General features: G+C 33.2%; 1 protein-coding gene and 1 long non-coding RNA gene across 2 annotated transcripts; one reads left to right on the forward strand and one right to left on the reverse strand.

The window, feature by feature from the left end:
- The first annotated feature begins 1,721 nt into the window (after positions 1 to 1,721).
- LOC111311099 (uracil phosphoribosyltransferase) lies at positions 1,722 to 4,954 on the forward strand. The gene is made up of 12 exons (XM_022910473.2): positions 1,722 to 1,950; positions 2,066 to 2,173; positions 2,272 to 2,350; positions 2,510 to 2,568; positions 2,744 to 2,821; positions 2,924 to 3,005; positions 3,215 to 3,263; positions 3,534 to 3,595; positions 3,851 to 3,918; positions 4,403 to 4,458; positions 4,547 to 4,594; positions 4,680 to 4,954. Exons 1-12 carry the CDS (start codon positions 1,816 to 1,818, stop codon positions 4,729 to 4,731), a joined length of 876 nt encoding a protein of 291 aa, XP_022766208.2. The 5' UTR covers positions 1,722 to 1,815; the 3' UTR covers positions 4,732 to 4,954.
- Positions 4,955 to 23,978: 19,024 nt separating this feature from the next.
- Positions 23,979 to 24,664, reverse strand: LOC149520319 (uncharacterized). Its single transcript, XR_016342302.1, has 2 exons — positions 24,232 to 24,664; positions 23,979 to 24,115 (listed from the first exon to the last, which is right to left on the reverse strand). It is a non-coding gene; the product is annotated as an uncharacterized LOC149520319 (long non-coding RNA).
- Between the last annotated feature and the right edge of the window lie 674 nt (positions 24,665 to 25,338).

Below are 25,338 nucleotides of genomic sequence, written 5' to 3' on the forward strand. Positions count from 1 at the left end.
GTAAAAAATTATAGTGGAGTGCCATGTAGACACCTCCATTGGCTTTTTTCTTTGCAAAATTTATCTCATTAAAAAAAATAAAAAACATCTAAAAACAAAAATAAAAAACAAAAAACAAACAAATAAATAAATAATAAAGTTGAGTTGGCACGTGGCATTAACAATGGTAAGCTTTCTTGCAAAATTTATATCATGGTTATTATTTTTTTAATATAAATTAAATTTTAATTATAATAAATGTAATATTTTTATTAAATTTAGATATTAAATAATAATTTTATTATATAATATATAAATATAAAATTAAATAATAATATAATATATTTTTATATATATCCTAATAAAGGTTAGGGTAGAGAACTCTAAACCTACCTTCAATCCAACTTCGATTTCATAAAAAGAAAAAAGCCTCAACCTTGACTCGATCCTATTTTTCAAAACAAAAACCCACCCTTATTAGATCAAGGCGGGTCGAATCTCGTAAAATTTAATTTTTTTGCTATCTCTAACTCCAGTGATCAATTTTCTTACAATATTTATTTAATTAAAAAAAGATAATAGCTAAAAAATAAACAAAAAAAAAAATGAAAGTCAAATATGAGATTTCAAGTTAACGCCTTCATTAACCAATCTTTCCAAACATAATTAAGAATACTAAAATAGGCAATTAAAACCAACAAAACTAAAAAAAAAAATTAAAAAAAAAAAGGTCAAAGCCAAAAAATAAAAATAAAACAAGGAGTTAAATGGAAATGTCAAGTGGAACCCTGCATTGGGGATGGCAACATATTTGCTTTGAATGGGTTTAAGCTCACATTGACATTGACATTGACATTGACTTGACCTTTTAATAATTTTTTAGCCTTCCTTTCTTTCAAACTATTTTTAATATCATTAATAATACAAAGTAGAAAAGAAGTTTCGAAAGTCGGGTGTAAATATAACTATCAACTGGGAAAGAAGTTTCGAAGAAAGAAACAAAGCTGGTTAAGTAATCCATTATTAAGCGACAACTTCTTTTTTGCTTTGCTACTTTCCCTTCCAATATAAAAATTTTACCAAAAAAAAAACATTTGTCAACCCGAAAATCCTCGAAGGATCCTTTTTATTTATAGTAGTATAGATATGCACAGAAGTACTCATAAAACAGAGCAACTATACTGCCATGAAGTGCATTTCAAACTCAAAAATTAAGCAAACACAAGTACATAAATATAATTTTGTGACTAGCTTTTTTTTTTTTTGAAATTGTTAAAGATTTAACTTTAATTATTAAAAATCAAACATTTTAACAAGAAATCACATATTTCCTTGTTCGTAACAAAATTATTGATTCAAAAATTGGATTTCAGAACTTCAAAATAGTTTTTTTTTTTTTTTTTATCTACTAATGAACAATGATTTTGGAATAGAGAAAGATCTTCACCAAGTCCTGATTTCACATGTAAATTTTTTTTTTTTCCAGATGAAGTTTCTCACCAAACCCTGTAGTTTCCCGCAGACGGTGTCCTGATTGGAAAAGGGGGAATAGTTCATGCAATGCAAAAAGAGGCAATGAACCAATCAAAGAAGAGACAAGCCCATTGGGGCTAAAATCAACCTAAAACCCCAAAACAGAACTCAAATCTACTTGAGTTTTGAGACCCGAAGTCTGCTATGATGGGCAGTAATGGTCCAAACTGGACCCAAAAATATGATCCAAAAGGGAGAAAAAGTCTTATCGCTCGCAAAAGGCAAAACGAAAAAGAAATTCCAACTGGGAGTAAACTAGTAGTAGTAGTATTTTGCAATTGGTAGATCGATATCATCGGATGCATGGCGTGCCGCATTAATTTTAGTCTCCGGTGTTCTTCTTCCGATACGCCGCGTTTCGTGCCCACATCCCACCCCTTCAAAAACCCTATTCTTCTCCTTCCTCCTTTTAAACCTAACACCAACAATCCCATTAAGGTAATCTCTCCCTCCCCCACCCTTTTTTTGTTTTTTAATATTCTTGTAACTTAACAATAAAAAACGTATTTTATTCATTAAACTCGACTAATCTTCCCTTTTCCTTTCTTAAAAGCTTTCTTTTTCGACTTCTCGGTGGCTGCGGAGGCGGCGAATGGGCTTTGTGACGGTGAATTCTCATATGGCCACCGAGGAAAAGTCTATTTCAGAGGATAGAATGCTTGTCAGTTCTCTTCTTCTCTTTTTGTTTTTTGTTAGGCTGAAACGGCGTAATTTCTTTGTTTTTGAGTTTGGGTTGATTTATATTTTATGTTTTTTAAGGTGTTTGTGCCTCCACATCCTTTGATTAAGCACTGGATTTCGGTTTTGAGAAATGAGCAAACTCCTTGCTCCATTTTCAGTGAGTTTTCTTCGAATTTAGCATCAGTTTAGATTTTCTTTAGCTTTTACTTATCTGGGTCAGTTGCAGAATCTTTTTCTTTTAAAGTATAGGATGATAAGCCTGTCTTGGATTAGGATAAGATATCAATTTTTTTTTTTTGTTCTTTCTGGTTTTCAGGAAATGCTATGGCTGAATTGGGGAGGCTACTTATGTATGAAGCTTCAAGGGATTGGTTGGTAAGTTATTACATTGTGCATGCCTTTTTTTTTTTCAATCAAAATATTCCACGTCTTAACTTTTCTTGTTTTGGGAAAATTTTACATTTGTCTTCTTTTCCTGCTAAATTGTATTGGCATCAAGGATGTATTTTTCTATATGGAACTTATATATCTTGGGGTTTACTGCTGGCAGCCTACTGTAACAGGAGAGATTCAATCACCAATGGCTATTGCTTCAGTTGAATTTATCGATCCAAGGGAACCTATAGCGGTTAGTTTCTACTTCTGGCTATTATATTCCTGATGTCTCTGTTGGATGAGCAAAAGTTTATTTTGAGCCAATAACTAATACTTTATTCTTTTGTTTTCTCAGATTGTTCCAATCTTGAGAGCTGGTCTTGCTCTGGCTGAACACGCGTCATCCATTTTGCCAGCTACGAAAACGTACCATTTAGGTAAAGTTGACGCAAATCTTTACAATTTTTCCACTCCACATCCCAACCCACAAAAATTGCTATAGTTCATGTGTTTCAAATTTCAAAGGGTTCTTTATTTAGGCTTTTGATTCCTACTTGTTCTTCAAGACTAGCTATCAGCACTTCATGTTCTTTATGCTGCCAACCAGTTTACTTGTTGATGATTATTAATGGTTTTGTGAATGAAGGGGTAAGCAGAGATGAAGAGACACTTTTGCCAACAGTTTATCTAAATAAGTAAGAATTTACTTCACTTCTCTTGGTTTTATGTGTTTCCTACCTTATAGCGTTTTCAAAGCATGATTAATTGGAACTTTGCCTTACAGTTGAAGTATCGTTTCGTTTTAAGAAAAACCTTTTTAGAACTGCAACATTCTAGTTTGGTCAGCTTCATTTCATCCTTTTGCTTTGCTTTAGTGCGGGCTTAATTTTTAGTTGGGTCTCATTATGGGCTGTTTACATTTTATGTTAGGGTGTTCGTGTAACTTATGTTAATGTCCTGTGCAGGCTGCCTGATAAATTTCCTGAAGGATCTCGAGTTTTTGTGGTAGATCCTATGCTGGCAACAGGTACTAATCTTCAATAAACAGCTGGAAATCCCATCCTATATAACTAAAAAGCTTTCTGGCATTGTTCCCTCTTTTTTCAGCTATCAAAGTGAAGAAAATCATTAATTTTGCATTCAAAATGAAGATTATATAACTATTATCCTTGTAGCAGTGCATTTACATTTCTATGCATTGTGTTTTAAGTGATTGTTTTTCCTGAGACTGAGGCTCATTCTGTTGCAAACTTTTTGCTAATTGTCTTGTTAAAAATTTCAGGCGGCACAATTGTGGCAGCACTTGACCTCTTAAGGGAACGTGGAATTAACAACAAGCAAATGAAAGTGGTAAATAATTTGGAAGAATCTTTTCTGTTCTCAGTGAATTTATATTTTAGCAGTTGGAATGCTTGTGCTGTGTTAAAGATTTCAGTTTATCAGATACGTAGTTAATTACTGCATTCCTACTTTGTTACTAATGCATTTGTTTTATGATATCAAATCTTATTGCATCAGGCTGAACTGCCGTTAATAGATTATTCTATTGTTCTAATGTTCTTGTGTCAACATAAATAAATAGAAGACCATGCCTTTCTTGGAAGTTTTTACATACCCCCTCCATAAAATTGTGATAGGTTGACCCCTCTTAATGGTCGAGCCTCAGCTATTAAATTTCCTATGTGTCAAGCAAACGCAGACCGCGAAAACTCTAGATCAAATGTGATTATCTTGTTTATATTTTCCTATCTTCAACTCACTTAGACAGAAACAGTCATTTTCATTATACATTTTTTATGCCAACTTACTAATTAATGGAGCTGCTCTATTACAGATATCTGCTCTGGCAGCTCCTCCAGCTCTTCAAAAGCTCAGCGAGAGATTTCCTGGGTAAGTAAAGTTCAAATATAAAATCCATGTATAGTAACTTGTGCAGTTGTATAGCATTTTAAATTTTTGCTGGTTTTGTGATTTTCAGACTTCATGTGTATACTGGAATTATTGATCCCACTGTCAATGAGAAAGGGTAAGCTCTGTCATTCCACAGGACTTGGCTTATGGACATTCTGAGTGGGTTGTATGTTTGACCACTGTTATTTCGGTGCTTTCAGGTTTATCATTCCTGGACTTGGAGATGCAGGAGATCGGAGCTATGGTACATGAGTGTAAATGGAAACAAGAAAAACATTATCCATATGTAATTTTGATTTTTGGAGCCCATCACCTAATTTACAAGGCTTGAGCTATTCGATTGGCGAACTTGCTTTGCAGATTTGCTTACTTCATAGCATTGCTTGAAATGGACTATTCTCATTCTGTGTGAAAGAAATTGTGTTTTACTGAAGCTGAGGCCTTGAAGTAGAAATATTAGTTACTTTGGTTAGCATCTGGTTGTGTCATGGATTCAAACAGTCCAACTATTATTTGTTTTACGTGTCACAAAGCAAAGGCCATCAATAATCTTTTTAATTTTGGTATGGTGTTTAGTATTTGTAGCATTAGTTAATGGTGCTTAGCCTTAGGAGCGATTGTTTTGGAAGCATGGAACTCTCCGAAATGTTAAAACCATCTCAATCCAGTTTCTGACAAGCACCTGCTCCCCCTCCACCTCCTCCTCAACCACCATCATAACCCCCACCTTCTCCACTACGACCACCACTGTAGCCCCATCCCTTGCTCACCACCACCAAAACCAATTATCTGCCGCCTACCCTAGGACCATCGCCCATACCAAATCGTATCTTGCATCTATCAGATGTGCTTGTGCAACCCATAAGGGAAATTAAAAGCGACCGTAGAAAGGCCTAAAGTATGCTCTTCTAGGTTTTCGTCATTATTTTTACATAGATAATTTAAAATATAATATAAAAATAATATGATTTAAAATTTTAGTATGAATTATATATAAATTTTAATAAAATAAAAAAAATATTTTATATTAATATAAATTATAATACATAATTTTTATATAAAATATAACATAAATATATAAATTTTAAATATTTTATATGATATAAATACATTATAACTCTAATTTTTCTGGCGAAGAAGTTCTCCAGAAATCGTTTGGTTTTTCCAATTTATGTCAAGATTTGCGGACGACCTGCTGAAAAGTTTCTGCTTAAAGAGGCATCAGTCAGAGCTTCATGAATGGCTCTTCTAGTTAGTTGTTGCGGCTACTATAAGATTTCTGTTGCCACGTTTGCTTCATCATTTGCCTTTTTGTCTCTTTTTCCCGATAAGTGCAAAGACAAAACTACAATTTCAGTTACTGATAAGAATTTCAAGCTTCGACAATTGTACAAAACAAAGCCTTGTTTTCTGTACTGTCGACTGTCAAGTGTGCGACAACCAGTAAAGGAAAATGTATTTTCATTAATCAAACGGTCAATTTGCTATTTTTCACTCAAAAGACAAAGCAATTTCACGCCTTCCAAAACAGTTTTTTTAACTCAAAAGCAACTTCAAAATTATCACTGAAGGGATTGAAAGTTGAAATATTTCCAATCCTAAGTACTTTCGAGTGTCTCAATACTTGCCTGAGATTAAAAAAAAATTTATATATGATGTTTTATTAATATATAAATGCATATACCATCAATAAATATCATTTTATTAATAAAGATGATGTCATTTCGAATAAATTTTTGATAAAAAAAAAAAGCTTGCACTTGGGATTTTTATTTTCGTATATATATATAGAGAGAATGATAAAACCTAAATCGATGGAGTAATAATAGTAGTAAATTAATTACATCAAGGGCAATCTCTAATACTAATAATGATTTAACTGGGAGTAGAACGAAAGTTATCCAACTTGGCTCTATGGTATATTGGTATCCGGCTTTTAACTGACACCACTTCCTCTTTCTCCACCACCATCATCCCCATCGCCACTTCCACCATCAAAACCCCAACCACCACAGCCTCCTCCTCCTCTTCCTCCATCACTAACCCCCAAACCCCTTGGCACTTCCTCTTCTATTACCATCATCCCTGTCCCCATGTCCACCCATTCCTTCTCCGTTAATAGCACCAATATTATGAAGTTTTCAATCCCATATTTATTTTTATATATATATAAATAAAGATATTTAAACTCGTATTTATAAGATATTTTTTGTGAAATAAAATTATCAAAACTTTTAAATAAAATAAATAATACTTAAAAAATTAGTTGCGAGTCTTCATAATTAGTATTAAGCTTTTTTATGAATTAATTGCTATACAATGAAAGTTGTGTCTAAAATCTCAACATTTAATTATAGACAAAGACGTCATCTTACATTATAATCTCCCCAATCTTATATTGAGAAATATGAAGATATGATATAATATATATATATATATATAAATATAATAATAATATTGATATATATTATTTAGAGATCTAACCTTATACTTATGATATGTTTTTTATAAGACAATCATAAGATTTTCAAATTAAAATGAATAATACATCACAAATTGGATAAGATCTCCATGATTGGTATTAAAATGATCACCAAATGAAAGTTCAAGAGTTAAATGCTACATCCAAAGTGAGTGAAAAAAAACTGTAAGACTTTTATAAACACCCAATTTGGTCCAAGCTCGGATCAATTGGACATGATCCAAATAGGTAAGTCTATTTTTTTTTTATTTTTGTATTTTACATTTTTATTTTATTTTTATTTCTATTATTATTATTGTTTTTATATATATATATTTATTTTTATTTTATGTATTTATTTATTCATTACTACTATTTATTAATATATATATTTATTATTTTTTTTCTTTTTTTTCTGTTAATATTTATATGTATATCAGATTATATGTTATAATTTATCTGTTATTTAATTTTAATTTATCTGTTAATTTTTTTGATTTATCTGATTTATTTTCATTAATATTTTTATTTGATTTTTTTTTATTTTTTTGATTTATCCGGCTGAAGATTGGATTGAGATTAAATCAGAAAAATCCATGTTGGATTCAATGATTGAATCCCGATCCAAAGAGAAATTGAGATTGATCAAAAACTCTTCTGATCAAAAACTCTTCAGGAATAGAAGAAAACACAGAAAACAGAGAGAAAAACAACTACTGGTTAAGAGAAAAAGGCATACAGAAGAGATTTGAGGGCTAAAAAGGGTTTAGAGGCGTTAGAATAGCTTTAGGAATCGAAAAAAATTTTTTTGAAGATTTTTCGGTGAAATTTTTTTCTGGAAATTTTTGAAAAATTTCCAGATTTCGATGAAATTTTTGGTGGACGTTGAATTTTTCGACGAAAATTTCGCCCAAGTTTGAAGTTTTCGGTCAACTTCTTAGTTTCCGGTAACATTTCCATAAATCGATCAGTTTTTCGATGAACTTCCAACGAAAAACCCAGATTTCGATAAAAATTTTCAGAATCCGATGAATATTCAACTGGAGTTCTTCGGGTGTTCTAGAGAGAAAGAGGAGAAGAGGAAGGAAAAGAGAGAGGGATGAGGTTCGGTCTGCAAAAAAAATGAAGGATTCAGCCTTATATACCCTCTTAAAACGACGTCGTTTTTACGTTAAATAACTTAGAAGATCCGCGCGTTTTGTCAAGATCTGACCCGACCCGAGTGTCGACCCGTTTTTCGATCTGCGCGCGATCTGCCTCATTGAGTCGTTAGTTGAGCCGAGCTGACATTTCGAGCCACGTTCTTCGAGTCGTTTTTTTTTCTTAAGTCGAGCTGAGCCGTTTTTCGAGCCGTTCCAGGTTTTTTTTTAAATTAATTAATTAATTTTTTTATTATTAGATTAGGTTTATTTAATATTCTTTTATCTTTATTTTATTTTTGTTTTACTTTTCTTTATTTTTTTTTTATTTTTTATTTTCACTTTTATTTTGTTTTATTATTTTATTTTCTTTAAATAAAGTTTTTCAAAAAATATTTTTGGGGAAAAGTTGAAAGTATCAATTTTTCTTAAAAATAAATTTAAAAAAAAGGCTTTTTTTTAGGAAAAGTTGAAACTATCAATTTTTCTCGAAATTAAAGTTTTCAAAAAAATATTTTTGGAAAAAAGTTGAAAATATCAATTTTTTTCGAAATTAAAGTTTCAAAAAAATATTTTTGGGGAAAAGTTGAAAGCATCAATTTTTCCTACACAAAAACAATCATTTTTTTCTTTTTATTTTTTTTTAATGTTAAATAATCTGACGATGAAGCCTCTGCAAGTGAAACAGTAGTTTTCTTGCATATTCTTGAGGTGAGAGGATTTTCTTAATTTTTTACTAAAAGTATTAGAGTCAATTGAGAATAATTTCCAATAGTTAATTACTTAGTAAAATTTTAAGGCTTATTGGATAACACTAAATTAAGTTGGTACCATCTTTTGATGGGCGTTGTGAGGGTGTTATAACCTTCCTCACACGTAATCGAACTCCCGAATCCTGTTTTGGTTAGTAGACCTGAACCTATTCTTTTAAGGACCCTTAAACTTAGGTGTTCCCTGAAAGGACATATTTCTTAGGTGGCCAATCGCACCTAGATAAAAAAGATTGGTGGCGACTCCCTAAAAGTCGATAGATCCCCGGATCTAGACGTTATGACAGTTTGGCGACTCCACTGGAGACTTTGAGAGTCAAGCCAGCAAATAATTTGTGTTATCCAAAAGTCTAATAAAATTGAACTTCTTTGTATATATGTGTTATTATTCATTCATGTTTATTTACCTTATTAATTATGTCATACATATGCATGTGCATAACATGAGCTCTACACCCGAGCACCGTCCCTCTAGGAGGGAGTAAAGTACCTATTGCTTTCGTGAGGTCTAATGCCTTCGCAGTGGCTAGCGAAATACTCTCACTCAAATTGAACCTTTTTCGCTTGTAGCCTGTAATGGGTGAGGATTAGGGTACCTTACTAGTCTGTGATAGACAAGGATGTAAGGAGCAGTTTGGAAACCTTTAGACTTTGACCTTAAAACATCATATAGTGAACCTTAAGTGTGCCTAACCTATAGATAAAGCTGTCACTCTTCCCTTTTAGAATTGACCAAAAGCATATGATTCATCCCTTTTACTCTGTGTGATGTTTAAATTTACTTAGTTATTTATTTATTCTTTTTTTGGGTATACTAACCTTTTTCTTATTCTTTTGCATTGGTTCATATGCATATCATAAAGTTGCATAAAGAACATTTGCTTAAAAACGATCTTCAACAAATTTTTTTCATGGACTCTAATGAACGAGTAGTTTGTTCTTCATCCGTATTAGCACCCTGTGGGATACCCAATGAAGTAAGGGTCCAGTTAGAAAAGATTCAACTGAAGATGAGAGATTGCTTACCAATCGGGTATGATTCTACTCTGTCTCAAGAAACATCTATCCTCTTCAAACAGAATAATTTAGAGGATTTGGTTGATATCTAGAAGAAAATGAGTCCGTCAAGACAAGAGCAATTTTGTCAGAGACACAGGCATGTAGCACACGTTCTAGCAGTGGTTGTTGATGATCAACTAATCAAAGCTGCAGCATAATTCTAGGATCCTGCATATAAGTATTTCATCTTTAATGAAGCAGATATGACTCCTACCATCGAAGAATATTCAATTTCGTTAGGTTTATACCTCAAAGCTCCTAACAAGATATATGTCAAAAAATACAAGTCAAGATTTTGTAAAGGTCTAGCTCGACTCATGGGGATAGATAAGGAAATTGTGGATTCTCATACAAAGAAAAAACAAGAACAAGTTTGCCTACCTTGGAAGTTCTTTCATGAGTTTCTGATTCAACATGCCAATGAAGAACGGGGGTTAGATATATTTACCTTGGCCATATACGAACTGGTGATCTTTCCAAAGGTTTTGAGATATATTGAGATAGCAATGGTTGACTTCTTTGAGAGTGTGATCAATGGCTATAATTTTTCAACGATAATATTAACAGAGACTATCAGATCTTTGAGTTATTATTGTCGAAATGGAGGGCGCTTTATAGGTTACATACAATTATTGTACTTATGGATGAAAAGCCATTTTGAAAAGGGAAATGGTGCTTTCTCGAAGCTTTATATCTGTAATCGTGTTTCGATCAAGGAATTCTGTGAAAGTGGGTGGTCCGAACGAAAGTCTAAACAAGAATGGATAACTTTTCTACAAAAGTTGAAAAGCGCCAAGGTGAGATGGTTGGCCCCATGGATGAATCGTGAGCCTATGTTGTATCAATGTGGGGAGTAATAAATTATGCACCACTCTTAGTAAGAAGGTAATTTGGGGAAGAATAATTCATTCCTATGACTTATGGGCTTTATCAATTAGATTTCTCTTACAGTGAGCCTAAAGCATTTTAAAAGATGAATGAGATGATTAAAGCATAAAAAAATCCCCGAAGAGTGAGTCATGGACCATTTATTGATAGAGTCACCCCAGGGTACTTGGTTTGGAGAACAAAAAGAAGACAAAAAATAGTATTCACTTATGAAATCTCTCAACCACCAACAGAAGAAAAACTTGAAAAGACACTATCAGAATTAAAGTTGGCAACAAAAGAATTTGAGTCTGAAAAGGGTAAGTTAAAGTAAGAAATCCAAAAGCTTCAAGAAGAAAAAGTCCAGTGGAAAGATAGAGTCGAAAGTCATGAAGTTAAAGTTCACAAGATTGCTAGAGAACGTGATACAGCTATTGAAGACCTAGCAAAGCTACACCAAGAGCATAAAAGGTTATGTGTGAGAGAAAGGGCCAAAGAGATAACCATTGTTGAGCTGACTGAGAAAAATACAAGATTGAAGCAAGAGTATGCTGAATTAGAAGAAAAAGTATGAAACACAGGCAAAAAATAACATGTTAAACAGTTACTTGAGCTGGCTAAGTCAAAAGTTGAATGAACAAGGAGACCACATTGCTGCATTGGTCAGGGAGCATAGAGAATTATCATACCAAGTCTGATATGGTAAAAGAGAGAACTTAGGAAGATAAAAATATATTGAGCACCTAACGACCCAAATCTATAAAGGGGTATGCAAGGCAAGAGAGATGGTGGAAGAGACAGAGGCAGAGGCATTGAGACAAATGGTGACCCCAGTAGGAGAACATGGACAGCGTCTGTTGAACTTCATCGAAGAAGCCAAGGCCCAGTATGAACAGATCAAACAATTTTATGATTATAATTCTAGGATGATAAACTCAATGTAGATAAAAGTTTTTTGGAATAAATGAAATCTTTTAGTTGAACACCGTTTTTAAGGTAAATGTTCTTTGCATACATGTATTTTTCATTCATTGCATTCTCATTCATTACACTTAATAAAGTAATCATGTGATAGTCATACAAATTTACTAATTCTAAGATATGGTACTCAAGATTCAAGGATAGCTCCATCTAGTGAGAACCCTGTCCATCGATACAACACAAGATCCAGAGCAAGGTAAATGGAGCAAAAAAATTCTCATAGATTTGAAAAGATAGAAAAAGCACAGAAAAAGATTGAAAGTGAGTTGAGCAAGATTCTAGATGTTCTTAATAACCTGAATAAAGGAAAAAGAGTTGAAAAAAATGCAAGCCAACAAGTTTCCCCATTGCAAGAAGTGGCTGACCCTTTATATCCTCCAAGTTTTGGCCCACCTCAAGCCCAGTCTGCTCAAGAGGTTCTATCGTAACACTTCATATATCTAACATATCCTGGAATACCGTCAGCTTCCAACCCAAGGTATTATAATAGTTATGTAAATTTTATCTTTACTGAAAAGACGATAGAGCCAATTTTTGATCTAGATGATTTAAAAGAGAAGGAAAAAGAAAAGATAAGAGTGGAAACTCAAGAAAGCCCTAAGATTAGTATGCTAGAGCAAAGGCTACGGGCTGTGGAAGGATTTAATTTTTATGGGTCAGTTGATGCTGCTGGGCTCTGCCTAGTCCCTGATGTGGTCATTCCTCATAAGTTTAAAGTACCAAAATTTGAAAAATATGACGGTACAAAGTGCCCTAGAACTCACATCACAATGTATTACCGGAAGATGGTAGCTCATGATGAAAAACTATTAACGCATGTCTTTCAAGATAGCTTTACTGGCTCTGCGACCAGATGGTATGTTCAGCTGGACAGAACCCGTATTCGCTCTTGAAGCGATATGGCACATGACTTCATCGGTCAATATCGATATATTATCGATTTGACCCCTGATCGTTTGTCTTTACAGAATCTGGAGAAAAAGGCAAATGAGTCTTTTAAAGAGTATGCCTAGAGGTGGAGGGATATTGCTTTTCAAGTACAACCTCTTCTGACTGAGAAAGAGACTACAGTGCTGTTTGTTAGCACTTTAAAACCTCCCTATTATGAAAAGATGATAAGGAATGCAATGAAAAACTTTATTGATATGATAATTTCAGAAGAAATTATTGAGAGTGCCATCAAGAATGACAAGCTAGAAGGAAATGAAGCATATAGCAAGAGAGTCCCGAAAAAGAAAGAAACTGAAGCTCAGGTTGTGAGCTTTGATAGACAATAATTTAGAGGCTATCAACCTTACTCACCACCAGAATATCTGCCATATTATCCTACTGTAAATAACACTTCCCCTTACCCATATCAACCATTTTGTACAATCACTGTACCCCAAAACATATCAAATCCCTCATAGATCTCAAAATACCATGTACAGTCCTAACACTCAGCCTACTCCAAGACCCCAAAATCGCCCAACTAACCCCATTGATGGTTCGCGAGAGCAACGAACTACCCATGAGAAACCTGTGTTTGACCCAATTTCAATGACTTTTACAGAATTATATAAAGAATTTTACAACAGTAATTTGATTGCTCCAAGTAAATTGGAACCCCTCAAGCCACCTTACCTTAAGTGGTATGATCTCACAGCCTACTGTGACTACCATTATGAGATTATCGATCACTCCACCAAAAATTACACCATCCTGAAACACAAAGTGCAACGGTTGATCAAAGATGGAATGATTTACTTTGACATGGGAGGGGTGACTACACCGAATGTTAGCGGCAATCCTTTATCGAATCATAATGTGAATGCTATAAGTGAAAATCAAGAGCGTCATGTGAAGAAAAGAGTGGCAGATATTAAGACACCTCTCAACCAATTGTTCGATATTTTACGAAGAGTTGACATGATACAATTAGTAAGTCTACATAGCTATCATGGAGCACATATAGCTGGTACTAGTTGTAAGTATCATAATGAGATAATAGGCCATTCCATTGAAATTTGTGAGCAGTTTCACCAAGAGGTGCAAAAACTCTTGGATTCATATCAGATGAAGGTCTATAAAGGAAGAGAAGACTTAAAGAATGTTGAGGTGTCCATGAATGATAGGCCTGTAAAGCTATTTCCAAAACCAATGACAATTCAGTGTGGGAACAAATCGAAGTCAATCATAGACAAACTCATCCCCAGACCAGTAACTTTTAAAGTCTCGACTCTTTTCTCGTATAAGGATGATAAAGCTGTACCCTAAAGATATGGCTGTGACACTGTAGTTCAGGGGTAAGAAAAAGATATCTCCAAAGTCGACGCTTTCAATATAACTGGTGTAGGAGGTATTACCCGAAGTGGAAGGTGTTATACTCTAAAAATGTTAGAGAAGGCTAAAAGAGAGAAGGCTAAAGAAAGAGAAAGATGAAATAATCCTGAAATAAAACCTAAAGAAGATCGTCCGAAGCTAATATCAAAAAGAGAAGTTTGTGAATTCCTGAAGCTGGTAAAACATAGTGAGTATTCAATTATGAAACAGTTGAATAAAATGTCAGCTCGAATATTATTATTATCACTGTTGTTGAATTCAGAGCCACATCAAAATGCCCTGCTGAAAGTGTTGAATCAAGCATATGTGGAACATAACGAATATGTGAATCACCTGACTGGAAATCTAGTCATGCTAAATCATATTTCATTCAGCAATGATGAGATTCTTTTGAAGAGAAAAGGAAATGCCAAGGCTCTGCATGTCACAGTCAAGTGTAAGAGCCATATCATAGCCAAGATCCTTATCGATAATAGCTCTGCTATCAATGTCATGCCTATGTTAATTTTGGCAAGACTATCCATTGACTACTCATATGTAGGACAGTCAGATGATTGTGAGAGCCTTTGATGAGACCGAAAGAGAAGTCCTGAGAGATATTGAGATACCCTTATAAATTGAGCCATGCATTTTCAATGTAAAGTTTCAAGTGATAGATATCTCTTCATCCTACAACTATCTGTTAGAAAGATCATGGATTCACATGACAGAAGCTGTGCCCTCTACTTTGCACCAATAGATCAAGTTCAATGTAGAAGGTCAATTAGTAGTGGTAGTTGGGGACGAAGACATGCTAGTGACCCAACCATTAAACACTCCATATGTAGAAGCTGTTGAAGAAGCATTGGAATGCTCCTATCGATCTTTTGAATTGGTTAATTCTGTAGGTGAAGGATTTTAAAATCAATCTTTTTCAGGGATAGTGATGAGCCAAGTCATCAACAAGGGTTGGTATCCAAGACTAGGGCTAGGTAAAAACTTACAGGGAATAAAGGAACCTCCGATGGTGATAGACAATAGCGACAGGTTAGGCCTGGTCTATAAGATGACAGAATGGAAAGTCAAAAGAAGGCCATCAAAAAAGATAGCAAGACTGATATTTATCCCACACTTTATAAGACTTTCAGACCTGAAGGATTCATGTACCCAGATATGAAAAAAAATGTGAAAAATGCTTTTGCCCAGCTAGCCATTAATGCTGTTGAAGATGAAGTGGGGCTTAATCAAGAGGAGTGGGTTCATCTTTATCCACCAGATTATGAGCTAAATAATTGAAGTGCCATCAAGATGCTTGTGACTTTTGATTCTAATACAATGTAATTGTAACATCTCAATAGCTATTGCCTAAGGCATTGGGGTGATCTTTTTTGTTTGGACCATTTGTCTTTTATTATTTTTAATAAAAAATATGAATGATGTATTTTCATTCATTTTTTCTTGTGTCTTCATTTCCATCTTTCCAAGCACATCTTGCTAACATATCCCATTTCATTCAATTTCAGATCTTTAAATGAACATAAAGATAATCATGATAACAATCAAGAGGTTAGCTTTGAGAATTCAATTAACACTGATGAACTTGACAATGAAAAGAATTCTGAAGAATATGTTATGCCTCCAGACCTAATGAGATTGATTGAACAAGAAAATAAACCAATTGAGCCTCATCAGGAGGTAGTGGACTTAGTGAATCTGAGAGATGAAGAGAATAAAAAAGAGGTCAGAATGGGCACTTCACTTTCATCAGGAGATAGGCAACGATTGGCAGATCTACTTCGAGAATTTATAAATGTATTTGCTTGATCTTAGCAGGATATACCAGGGCTGAGGACAGAGATAGTGGAGCATAGATTACCCTTAAAGCCAGAATGTAAGCCGGTTTAGCAAAAACTGAGACGGATGAAGCCCGAAATGCTACTAAAGATTAAAGAAGAAGTGAAGAAACAATTTGATGTAAGTTTTTTACAAATGGCTAAGTATCCAAAATGGGTAGCCAATATAGTCTCAGTTCCTAAGAAGGATGGAAAGGTATGAATGTGTGTAAACTATCAGGAGTTGAATAAGGCTAGCCCAAAGAATAACTTTCATTTGCCTCATATCGACACACTGGTAGATAACACGACTAAGCATTTAATTTTTTCCTTTATGGATGGCTTCTCAGGGTATAATCAGATAAAAATGGCTGCAGATGATATAGAAAAGATTACTTTCATGACCATGTGGGGAACCTTTTGCTACAAAGTCATGCCTTTTAGGTTAAAGAATGCTGGGGCAACATATCAAAGGGCCATGGTAACACTCTTCCATGACATAATGCACAAAGAGATCGATGTGTATGTAGATGATATGATTGTAAAGTCGTGTGAAAATGAAGATCATGTCACCAGCCTCAAAAAGTTATTTGAGAGGTTGAGAAGATTTCAGCTCAAACTAAACCCAGTCGAGTGCACTTTTGGGGTCAAGTCAGAGAAGTTGCTAGGCTTTGTGGTCAGTGAAAGAGGAATTGAAGTCGATCTCAATAAGATACGAGCCATTCAAAATCTGTCACCTCTCAGCACACTAAAGAAAGTTCAAGGTTTTCTAGGGAGATTGAACTACATTTCTTGATTTATCTCTCAGTTTACTTACAAATGTGATCTCATATTTAAGCTTTTTTGTAAGAATAATCTTGGAAAATGGAATGAAGAATGTCAAGAGGCGTTTGATAAAATTAAGCAATACTTATCAAACCCTCTAGTATTGGTGCCATCTGTTCCAGGGAAACCTTTAATTTTATACTTAACTGTATGTGAAAATTCAATGGGATGTGTACTGAAGCAGCAAGACAAGGCTAGTCGAAAGGAGAGAGCTATTTACTCTCTGAGTAAAAAGTTCACGGAATATGAATCCAAGTATTCTTCATTGGAAAAAATGTGTTGTGCATTAGCATGGACTACCAAAAAACTCAAACAGTATATGCTCTATCATACTATATGGCTCATACCAAAACTGGATCCAATTAAGTATATCTTCGAGAAGTCTTCTTTATCTGAAAGAATTACTAGATGGTAAGTAATGCTCTCGAAATATGATATTATATACATGAGCTAAAAAATAATAAAAGGAGGCGCTATAGTAAAATTTCTTGCAGATCGTACTACTGAAGAGTATGAGCCAATGAAGTTGAAATTCTCTGATGAAGACCTAATGACTATTTCCCAACTGGAGAAAGGGGAACATAGAGAAAAATGTTAGAAAATGTACTTTGATGAAGCTGCTAATGCCTTGAAGCATAGAATTAGGGTAATTTTAATTTCTCCAGAAGAACAATACTGTCTTGTAACAGCAAGGTTAAATTTTAATTGCACAAATAACATCGTTGAATATGAGGCATGTGTCATGGGCTTACAAGCTGTTATAGATAGAAGAGTAAAAGTACTAAAAGTATTTGGAGACTCAGCTCTAGTTATATATCAGTTGAAAAGAGAATGAGAGACGAGAGATTTAAAACTCGTTCTATATCATAAGTATATTCTAGAGTTAACGAAATAATTTAAAGATATCCAGTTTGACCACTTACCTTGAGAAGAGATTTGATTGCTGATGCATTGGCTATTCTAGCTGCAATGATTCAAATTAATGATAATACTAACATTCAACCTATCAAGTTAGATGTTAAGGATATACCAACTTATTGCTCTAATGTAGAGGAAGAAGAAGATGGAAAGCCCTGGTATTATGACATCCTACAGTATATTAAGGATCAGTAGTACCCAATTTAAGCAACAAAAATGATAAAAGGGTCATCCAAAAATTGGCTATGAGCTTTTTCCTAGATGGAGATGTCCTGTGCAAAAGAAGCAGGGATCAAGTATTATTGAGATGCGTAAGTAAGACTGAAGCGAAGAAAATCATTGAAAAGGTGCATGATAGAATATGTGGGGTACATACCAGTGGACATACAATGGTGAGACAGATCATGAGAGTAGGATATTACTAGTTGACGATGGAGAATGATTGCATTGATTATGCTCGTAAATACCATAAATGCCAGATATATGCTGATAAGATCCATGCTCCACCATCTGCTTTACATGTTATGGCACCACCATGGCCATTCTCAATGTGGGGTATGGATGTCATTGGTCCAATCACCCCAAAGGCTTCTAACGGGCACAGATTTATTTTTGTGATGATAGATTACTTCACAAAATAGGTAGAGGCAGCATCATATGCAAGTGTGACACGATCTGTGATTTGTAAATTCATAAAGAGAGAGATCATCTGTAGATATGAGCTTTCAGAGAGAATTATTTCAGATAATGCCAAGAATCTAAATAGTAAGATGATGCAAGAAATATGTACTCAATACAAGATCAAGCATCATAACTTGGTTTTGGAGAGGCAGTTGAGATAGCCAATAAGAACATAAAGAAGATTTTGAAGAAGATGATCAAGACTTACAAAGATTGGCATGAGAAGTTACCATTTACATTACATGCATATCGAACGTCAGTTCGTACCTCTACTGAGGCAACTCTATTTTCTTTGGTTTATGGGATGAAAGCTGTACTACCAGTAGAAGTAGAGATCCCCTCTTTGAGAGTTTTAAAAGAAGTTGAGTTGGAAGAAGCTGAATAGATTCGAGAACGTTATGAACAGTTAAATTTTATAGAAGAAAAAAGGTTGACTACACTGTGCCATGGTCAGCTATATTAAAGAAGAATGATGAGGGCTCATGATAAGAAGATTCAGCCCCGTTGTTTTCGAGAAAGAGAGTTGGTCTTGAAAAGAATTCTCTCAATCTAGCACGATAGTAGAGGAAAATAGACTCTGAATTAAGAAAGATCGTATGTGGTGAGACGGACTTTTTCGGGTGAAGCGCTGATACTGATTGAGATGTATGAAAATGATTTACCTCATCCTATAAATTCTGATGTTGTGAACAAATACTATGCTTGAAAAAAAAATGAAAAAATGAAAAAATAAAAAAATAAAAAAAGAAAAAAAGAAAAAAAAGTGAATGAAAAAGGAGGATTCAAGGTGAAAACCCTAAAAGGGCGATTTGAGTCATAGGGGGTTTGTCTAAGTTGAAAACCTGAAAAGGCAGCTTAGATAAGGAGAATACAGCATCGAATTTAAAAGTCCGCTAACATGGAGGCTAGTAAATTTGAAAGAGTTCCAAGTTGTTAAATACATCAGAGGGTTGGGTTTTCAGAAAAAAAAACTTTGAGATATGTTATCACGATTATCTGATTGTTCATTTTGGGCTTTATCGCCATACTTATCCTTGTAATTCTCCTTTGACTGAAATTAGCCAACATTTTGCTAATAAGAGACATTATATTTCATTCTTTGTGTCTTTTTCTGATGACTGTTTCTCAACCATTCATATTCTTTTCTTCCTAATACCTCACCATGGAAGAAATGTACAAATGCTTTCTTACTTTTTAAGTTTAAAATAATGATTGATGAATGAATAACAACATGAAAGATTTTTTTTACATTACATTGAATAAGTCAAGAGTGATAAAGGCAGAATCGAGATGTTCAGTTTCTGATTAAGATATTGAATCTGGGAAGAATAATGTGAGTGGAAGAGATAATTAAGAGATACACTGGCTCGATCTTAGAAGAGCAGTGTAATTGGATCTTTGAAGAATCAAAGGGCTTGATGCCTAAGAAAAGAGCTTGAGAAACTTGAGTACCATACTGAATAGGAATTAATTGGCCAACATTTGCATAACATGCATTGAAATTCATATGCATGGCATAGCATATACTATTTTCAGGAAAGTATAGTGTATAAATTCAAGAAGCAGGGGTGCTCCAACATCCCATATAGAGAAGACAGATGTGAAGATATTTTTAAATTTGAGAAGAAACTTGTCAGGTAAGTTCCTAATCCTTGAAATAAGATGTCTTTTGGTATCAGGGTTGATTTATAAGACCTTTGGGCATAATTTCCTGAAATTCCTTCAAACATAATTTTCAACTCCTTTGGACATGATTGTCAATGAGCAATTTACTTTTCAAAAGTCGTGGTGCCTCTGTTTAGAGGAGAAAGTTACTTTCCAAAGTCGTGGTGCCTCTGTTTAGAGGAGTAATTTATTTTTTCAAAGTCGTTAAGCCTCTGATTAGATGAGCAATTTATTTTTTCAAAGACGTTGAGCCTCCGATTAGAGGAGTCATTTATTTTTTCAAAGTCGTTGAGCCTCTGCTTAGAGGAGTTTTGATCAGATCTTAAAAAAAAAAATGACGAGTTGAGTCTTGATTGGGTGTCTACGTCTTTGCGTAATTTCTGTTTCACAGAAAATGTGCAAAGAGGGGCAGCTGTAGACACCCAATTTGGTCTAGGCCCGGATCAATTGGGCCTGGTCCAAATAGGTAAGTCTATTTTTTTTTATTTTTGTATTTTATATTTTTATTTTATTTTTATTTCTATTATTATTATTATTATTGTTTTTATATATTTTTTTCTTTTATTTTTATTTTATATATTTATTTATTCATTACTACTATTTATTAATATATATATATCTTTATTTTTTTTTCTTTTTTTTGTTAATATTTATATGTATATCAGATTATATGTTATAATTTATCTGTTATTTAATTTTAATTTATCTGTTAGATTTTTTTATTTATCTGACTTATTTTCATTAATATTTTAATTTTATTTTTTTGATTTATCCAGTTGAAGATTGGATTGAGATTCAATCAGAAGAGTCCACGTTGGATTCAATTATTGAATCTCGATCCAAAGAGGAATTGAGATTGATCAGAAACTCTTCTGATCAATCCCTATAAAAAGGATCCTCAGGAATAGAAGAAAACACACAAAAAACAGAGAGAAAAAAAGCTACTAGTTAAGAAAAAAAGGCATACAGAAGAGATTTGAAGGCTAAAAAGGGTTTACAGGCGTTAGAATCGGAAAAAAAATTTTTGGAGATTTTTCAACGAAATTTTTTTTTGGAAATTTCTGGAAAATTTCCAAATTTCGATGAATTTTTCGGCGGACTTGAATTTTTCGATGAAAATTCTGGCCAAGTTTGAAGTTTTCGACCAACTTCTCAATTTCTGGTAACATTTCCAGAAACAGATCAATTTTTCGACGAACTTTCGACAAAAAACCCAGATTTTGATGAAAATTTCCAGAATCCGGTGAATATTCAACCAGAGTTCTTTGGGTGTTCTAGAGAGAATGAGGAGAAGAGAAAGGAAGAGAGAGAGGGAGGAGGTTCGGTCTGCAGAAAAAATGAAGGATTCAACCTTATATACCCTCCCAAAACGATGTTGTTTTTGCGTTAAATAACCTAGAGGATCCACACATTTTCCAAGATCCGACCTGACCCAAGCGTCGACCCGTTTTTTGACCTGCGCGTGATCTGCCTCCCCGAGCAGTTAGCCAGTCGAGCCGACATTTCGAGCCGCGTTCTCTGAGCCATTTTTCTTCCTTAAGTCAAGCCGAGCCGAGCCGTTCTCCGACTCGCTCTAGGTTTTTTTTTAATTAATTAATTTATTATTATTAGATTAGGTTTGTTTAATATTCTTTTATCTTTATTTTATTTTTGTTTTACTTTTTTGTTTTATTTTGTTTTATTTTTTATTTTCACTTTTATTTTGTTTTATTATTTTATTTTCTTTAAATAAAGTTTTCCAAAAAATATTTTTGAGAAAAAGTTGAAAGTATTAATTTTCCTTAAAAATAAATTTTCAAAAAAAAAGGTTTTTTTTTTAGGAAAAGTTGAAAGTATAAATTTTCCTTAAAAATAAATTTTCAAAAAAAAGATTTTGAGGAAAAGTTGAAAGTATCAATTTTTCTCAAAATTAAAGTTTTCAAAAAAATATTTTTGGGAAAAAGTTGAAAGTATCAATTTTCCTTAAAGATAAATTTTCAAAAGGATTTTTGAAGAAAAATTGAAAGTATTAATTTTCCTCGAAATTAAAGTTTCAAAAGAATATTTTTTTGAGAAAAGTTGAAAGTATCAATTTTTCCTGCATAAAAACAATTATTTTTTTCTTTTTATTTTTTTTAATGTTAAATAATCCGATGATGGAGCCTCTGCAAGTGAAACAATAGTTTTCTTGCATACTCTTGAGGTGAGGAGATTTTTTTAATTTTTTGCTAAAAGTATTAGAGTCAATTGAGAATAATTTTTAATAGTTAATTACTTGGTAAAATTTTAAGGCTTATTGGATGATACTAAATTAAGCTGGTACCATCTTTTGATGGACGTTGTGAGGGTGCTATAACCTTCCTCATACGTAATCGAACTCCCGAGCCCTGTTCTAGTTAGTAGACCTGAACTTATTCTTTTAGGGACTCTTAAACTTAAGTGTTCCCTGAAAGGACAGATTCTTTAGGTGGTCAATCGCACACAGATAAAAAAGATTGGTGGCGACTCCCTAAAAGTCAATGTCTAGCGATAGATCTCCGGATCTAGATGTTATGACAACTTTCAAATCAAAATAGATAATATTTTGTTGGTTAGATATGACCTAAACTTAATTAAGTTTTAACTTTTAAGCTTGAACTCAATTCGATATAAAAATTAAGTTACTCAAATTTACTCAATTAGACTTATTTACTGAATAAAAAGTAAGTTCAATTTACATGCTTGATATCAAACTCGATTATTTTAATTCGAGTTCAGATTGATATATATATATATATGAGTAAAATAATAATTTTTAATTAAAATAATAAAAATATATTAAAATATTAAAATTCAATTAGTTTTACGATTTGTTTGAGTGAGATATTAGGATGTTTATATTCAACTTACTTGATAAATCAAACTATTCGAATTCGATTCGATAATAATCGAATTAAATTTGAATTTTATCCAAACTAAAGCGAAATAATTTTTGAGCACTAATATGCTATTTACACCTATATCCAACGGGTCCCCGTAAGCACTACCTAGGCCTCCACAGTCATGGCAACACTTGCTGATACGAGCTAAATGGCAAAATAAAGTGAGCAATAAAAATCCAACAATCACGACTGTAAAGGCTCGATCGTCACTCATAATTTCTTGCAAATAAGTTCCCATAGCTGTTCGTTCTTTTACGCATATATACGTTACACTCGTTTTGATTTTTCAAGTTTCAGATGTGAGGTGTCGAAAACTTGATTCTTAAAGTCATGGTGAGAGCTAGCTTCTGCGATGTTTCTTCTACGTACTTTTGCCATTACTACGATGGAAGTGGAACTGCTTTAATTGCATGGACTGTACAAGGATGGTTCAAGATTTCTTACATCGTACGTTTGCTTCATGACTCGCTCTTTTCCCTTGATTTCTAAAAACTTCCTACTTATAAAAACTACAGTTATAATTACAAAGTGTCCTTCTGTCGTGTGGGCTACGAGTCACCTCCGTAAAACAGTAAACTCAATCCCAACTCAGCAAATACCACAATATTTTTCTTATTATCATCCATTACTTTGCAATTAAAAAGATGACCAAATTAACGTTACCATGTATATGTTCAAGATATCTCTATCCTAATACATGATAAACAAAAGATATCTCTAGCTCTTTATAATGTAATATAATTTTTGAATGGGAAAACATTAGTCACTCATTTTTATTGTAGTTCTTAGTTATTTCATAACTTTTTCCTCTGTAGTTAATTCATAACAGTTACTCATAATTCATAATTATAAATTGATTTTATGTAAAAAATTGGAATATATAATTCAATCATATGCAAATTAATTATGCCATGTATTAGAAGTCGTCACTCAAAATTAAAATTCTTGTCGTGATGGATCTTATCAATTAAGATCGTTTTGTGCATATTTGATTGCTTGCCATTAACCCATTTTCTTTCTTGTCTGGATAATTTTGGAGCTGGTTTTATCTGGTACATATCATGTTACTGTTAATAGTATTAGAAAATAGACACACTGCATTGAAAAAGTATGTTCTTAATAGTAATTAATTTTACAACATCAATAATCAAGGATGTCATGGTAATAGGGAATTGATAAACAATTGTTAACTATGATCAGCAGAAGTCTGCAAAGATTCAACTCTTTCTGTTTTGCTCTGCATCAAGGAATAAAAAATGTTGAATTCAAATTGTATAGCAGAACATTAGATTTACAAAATTGGATAAAGTTATCATATCCTGAAATTAGGAACAAGCTTTATATTTTTCAAACCTGTCTGGCTATTTTCCATGTATGATTAGTCTCGTCAACAGCCACCACCACCATCACCTCCCCCACCGCCACTGTTGCCGCCAAAACCACCTCCTAGACGTGTACCTCCAACAAAGCCATGAACACCACCGTCACTAGGGGCAACTTTAGCATATCGAAGGAGGCAACCAAAACCAATTACCATAACCAGCACAACAAAGGTAAAAATAGTTAAGATTATGAGCTCGAATGGCATCCTTCTCTTTGTTAATTATGTTTATCGATCATCAAGTATTCATTTTATATCGACAGCGAGGAGGAAATATCTCATACAATACAAAGCAAAATGTTACACGGATGTTGAAGTTTCAAACTTGTACTAGAATTCTAGGCTTTATGTTCAAACGTGAATGTTCTGCAGTCAAAGAAGAGAGGTCTAAGCGAAGAAGCTTGGAGGAAACTATGTTGGAATTAAATTCCATGTTCTCCCCGTGGATTAATTTGCCTCCTATTTTAGTTTTACTATGCATGTTTAAGCTAGCAAAAGAGCTGACTATTCTCCCAATAATTGTAATAATCATTGAGTCATTGACCTTAAACTTGAATTTATTTCCAATTGTTTCTCTCAAGTTTTTACAAATAGAAGAAGAAAAAGGAACGTGACATAGATGTATTACTTAACGAAAACTCTATAGCAGATTTTCTGTTTTTTTTTTTTTTTGGTGTTTTTTTCTTGAATCATGCTTACAAATTTTTAATTATTAACATCTAAATTTAAGCCTGTGCGATACACATGTGATAATTTTATTTTATAATAATTTTCAAATAAAGTAAAATAAAAATTTTAAATGCTAATAGTTGACTAACAATAATAATAGATTAAAAATAATTACACAAAAAAAAATAGTAATAATGTTCATTTAATTTATAAACATCTTAAAATAAAAGACAATAAAAATAGAATCAATTAAAATTTTAATTGAGAGATGATTGTAAATACAAATATTTGAATATATGAGTAGTAAATTTCTTTTTTATTTGAATTTGTAATTGAATTTTGTTAATAATTAGAAATTTTTATCAAATTTAAGCCAAAATTTAGAGTATTTATTAGAAAAACATCAGCAT

The sequence above is a fragment of the Durio zibethinus genome, chromosome 1, assembly GCF_047325235.1.
Source record: "Durio zibethinus cultivar Kanyao isolate XHJ-2024 chromosome 1, ASM4732523v1, whole genome shotgun sequence".
Classification (NCBI taxonomy): Eukaryota; Viridiplantae; Streptophyta; class Magnoliopsida; order Malvales; family Malvaceae; genus Durio; species Durio zibethinus.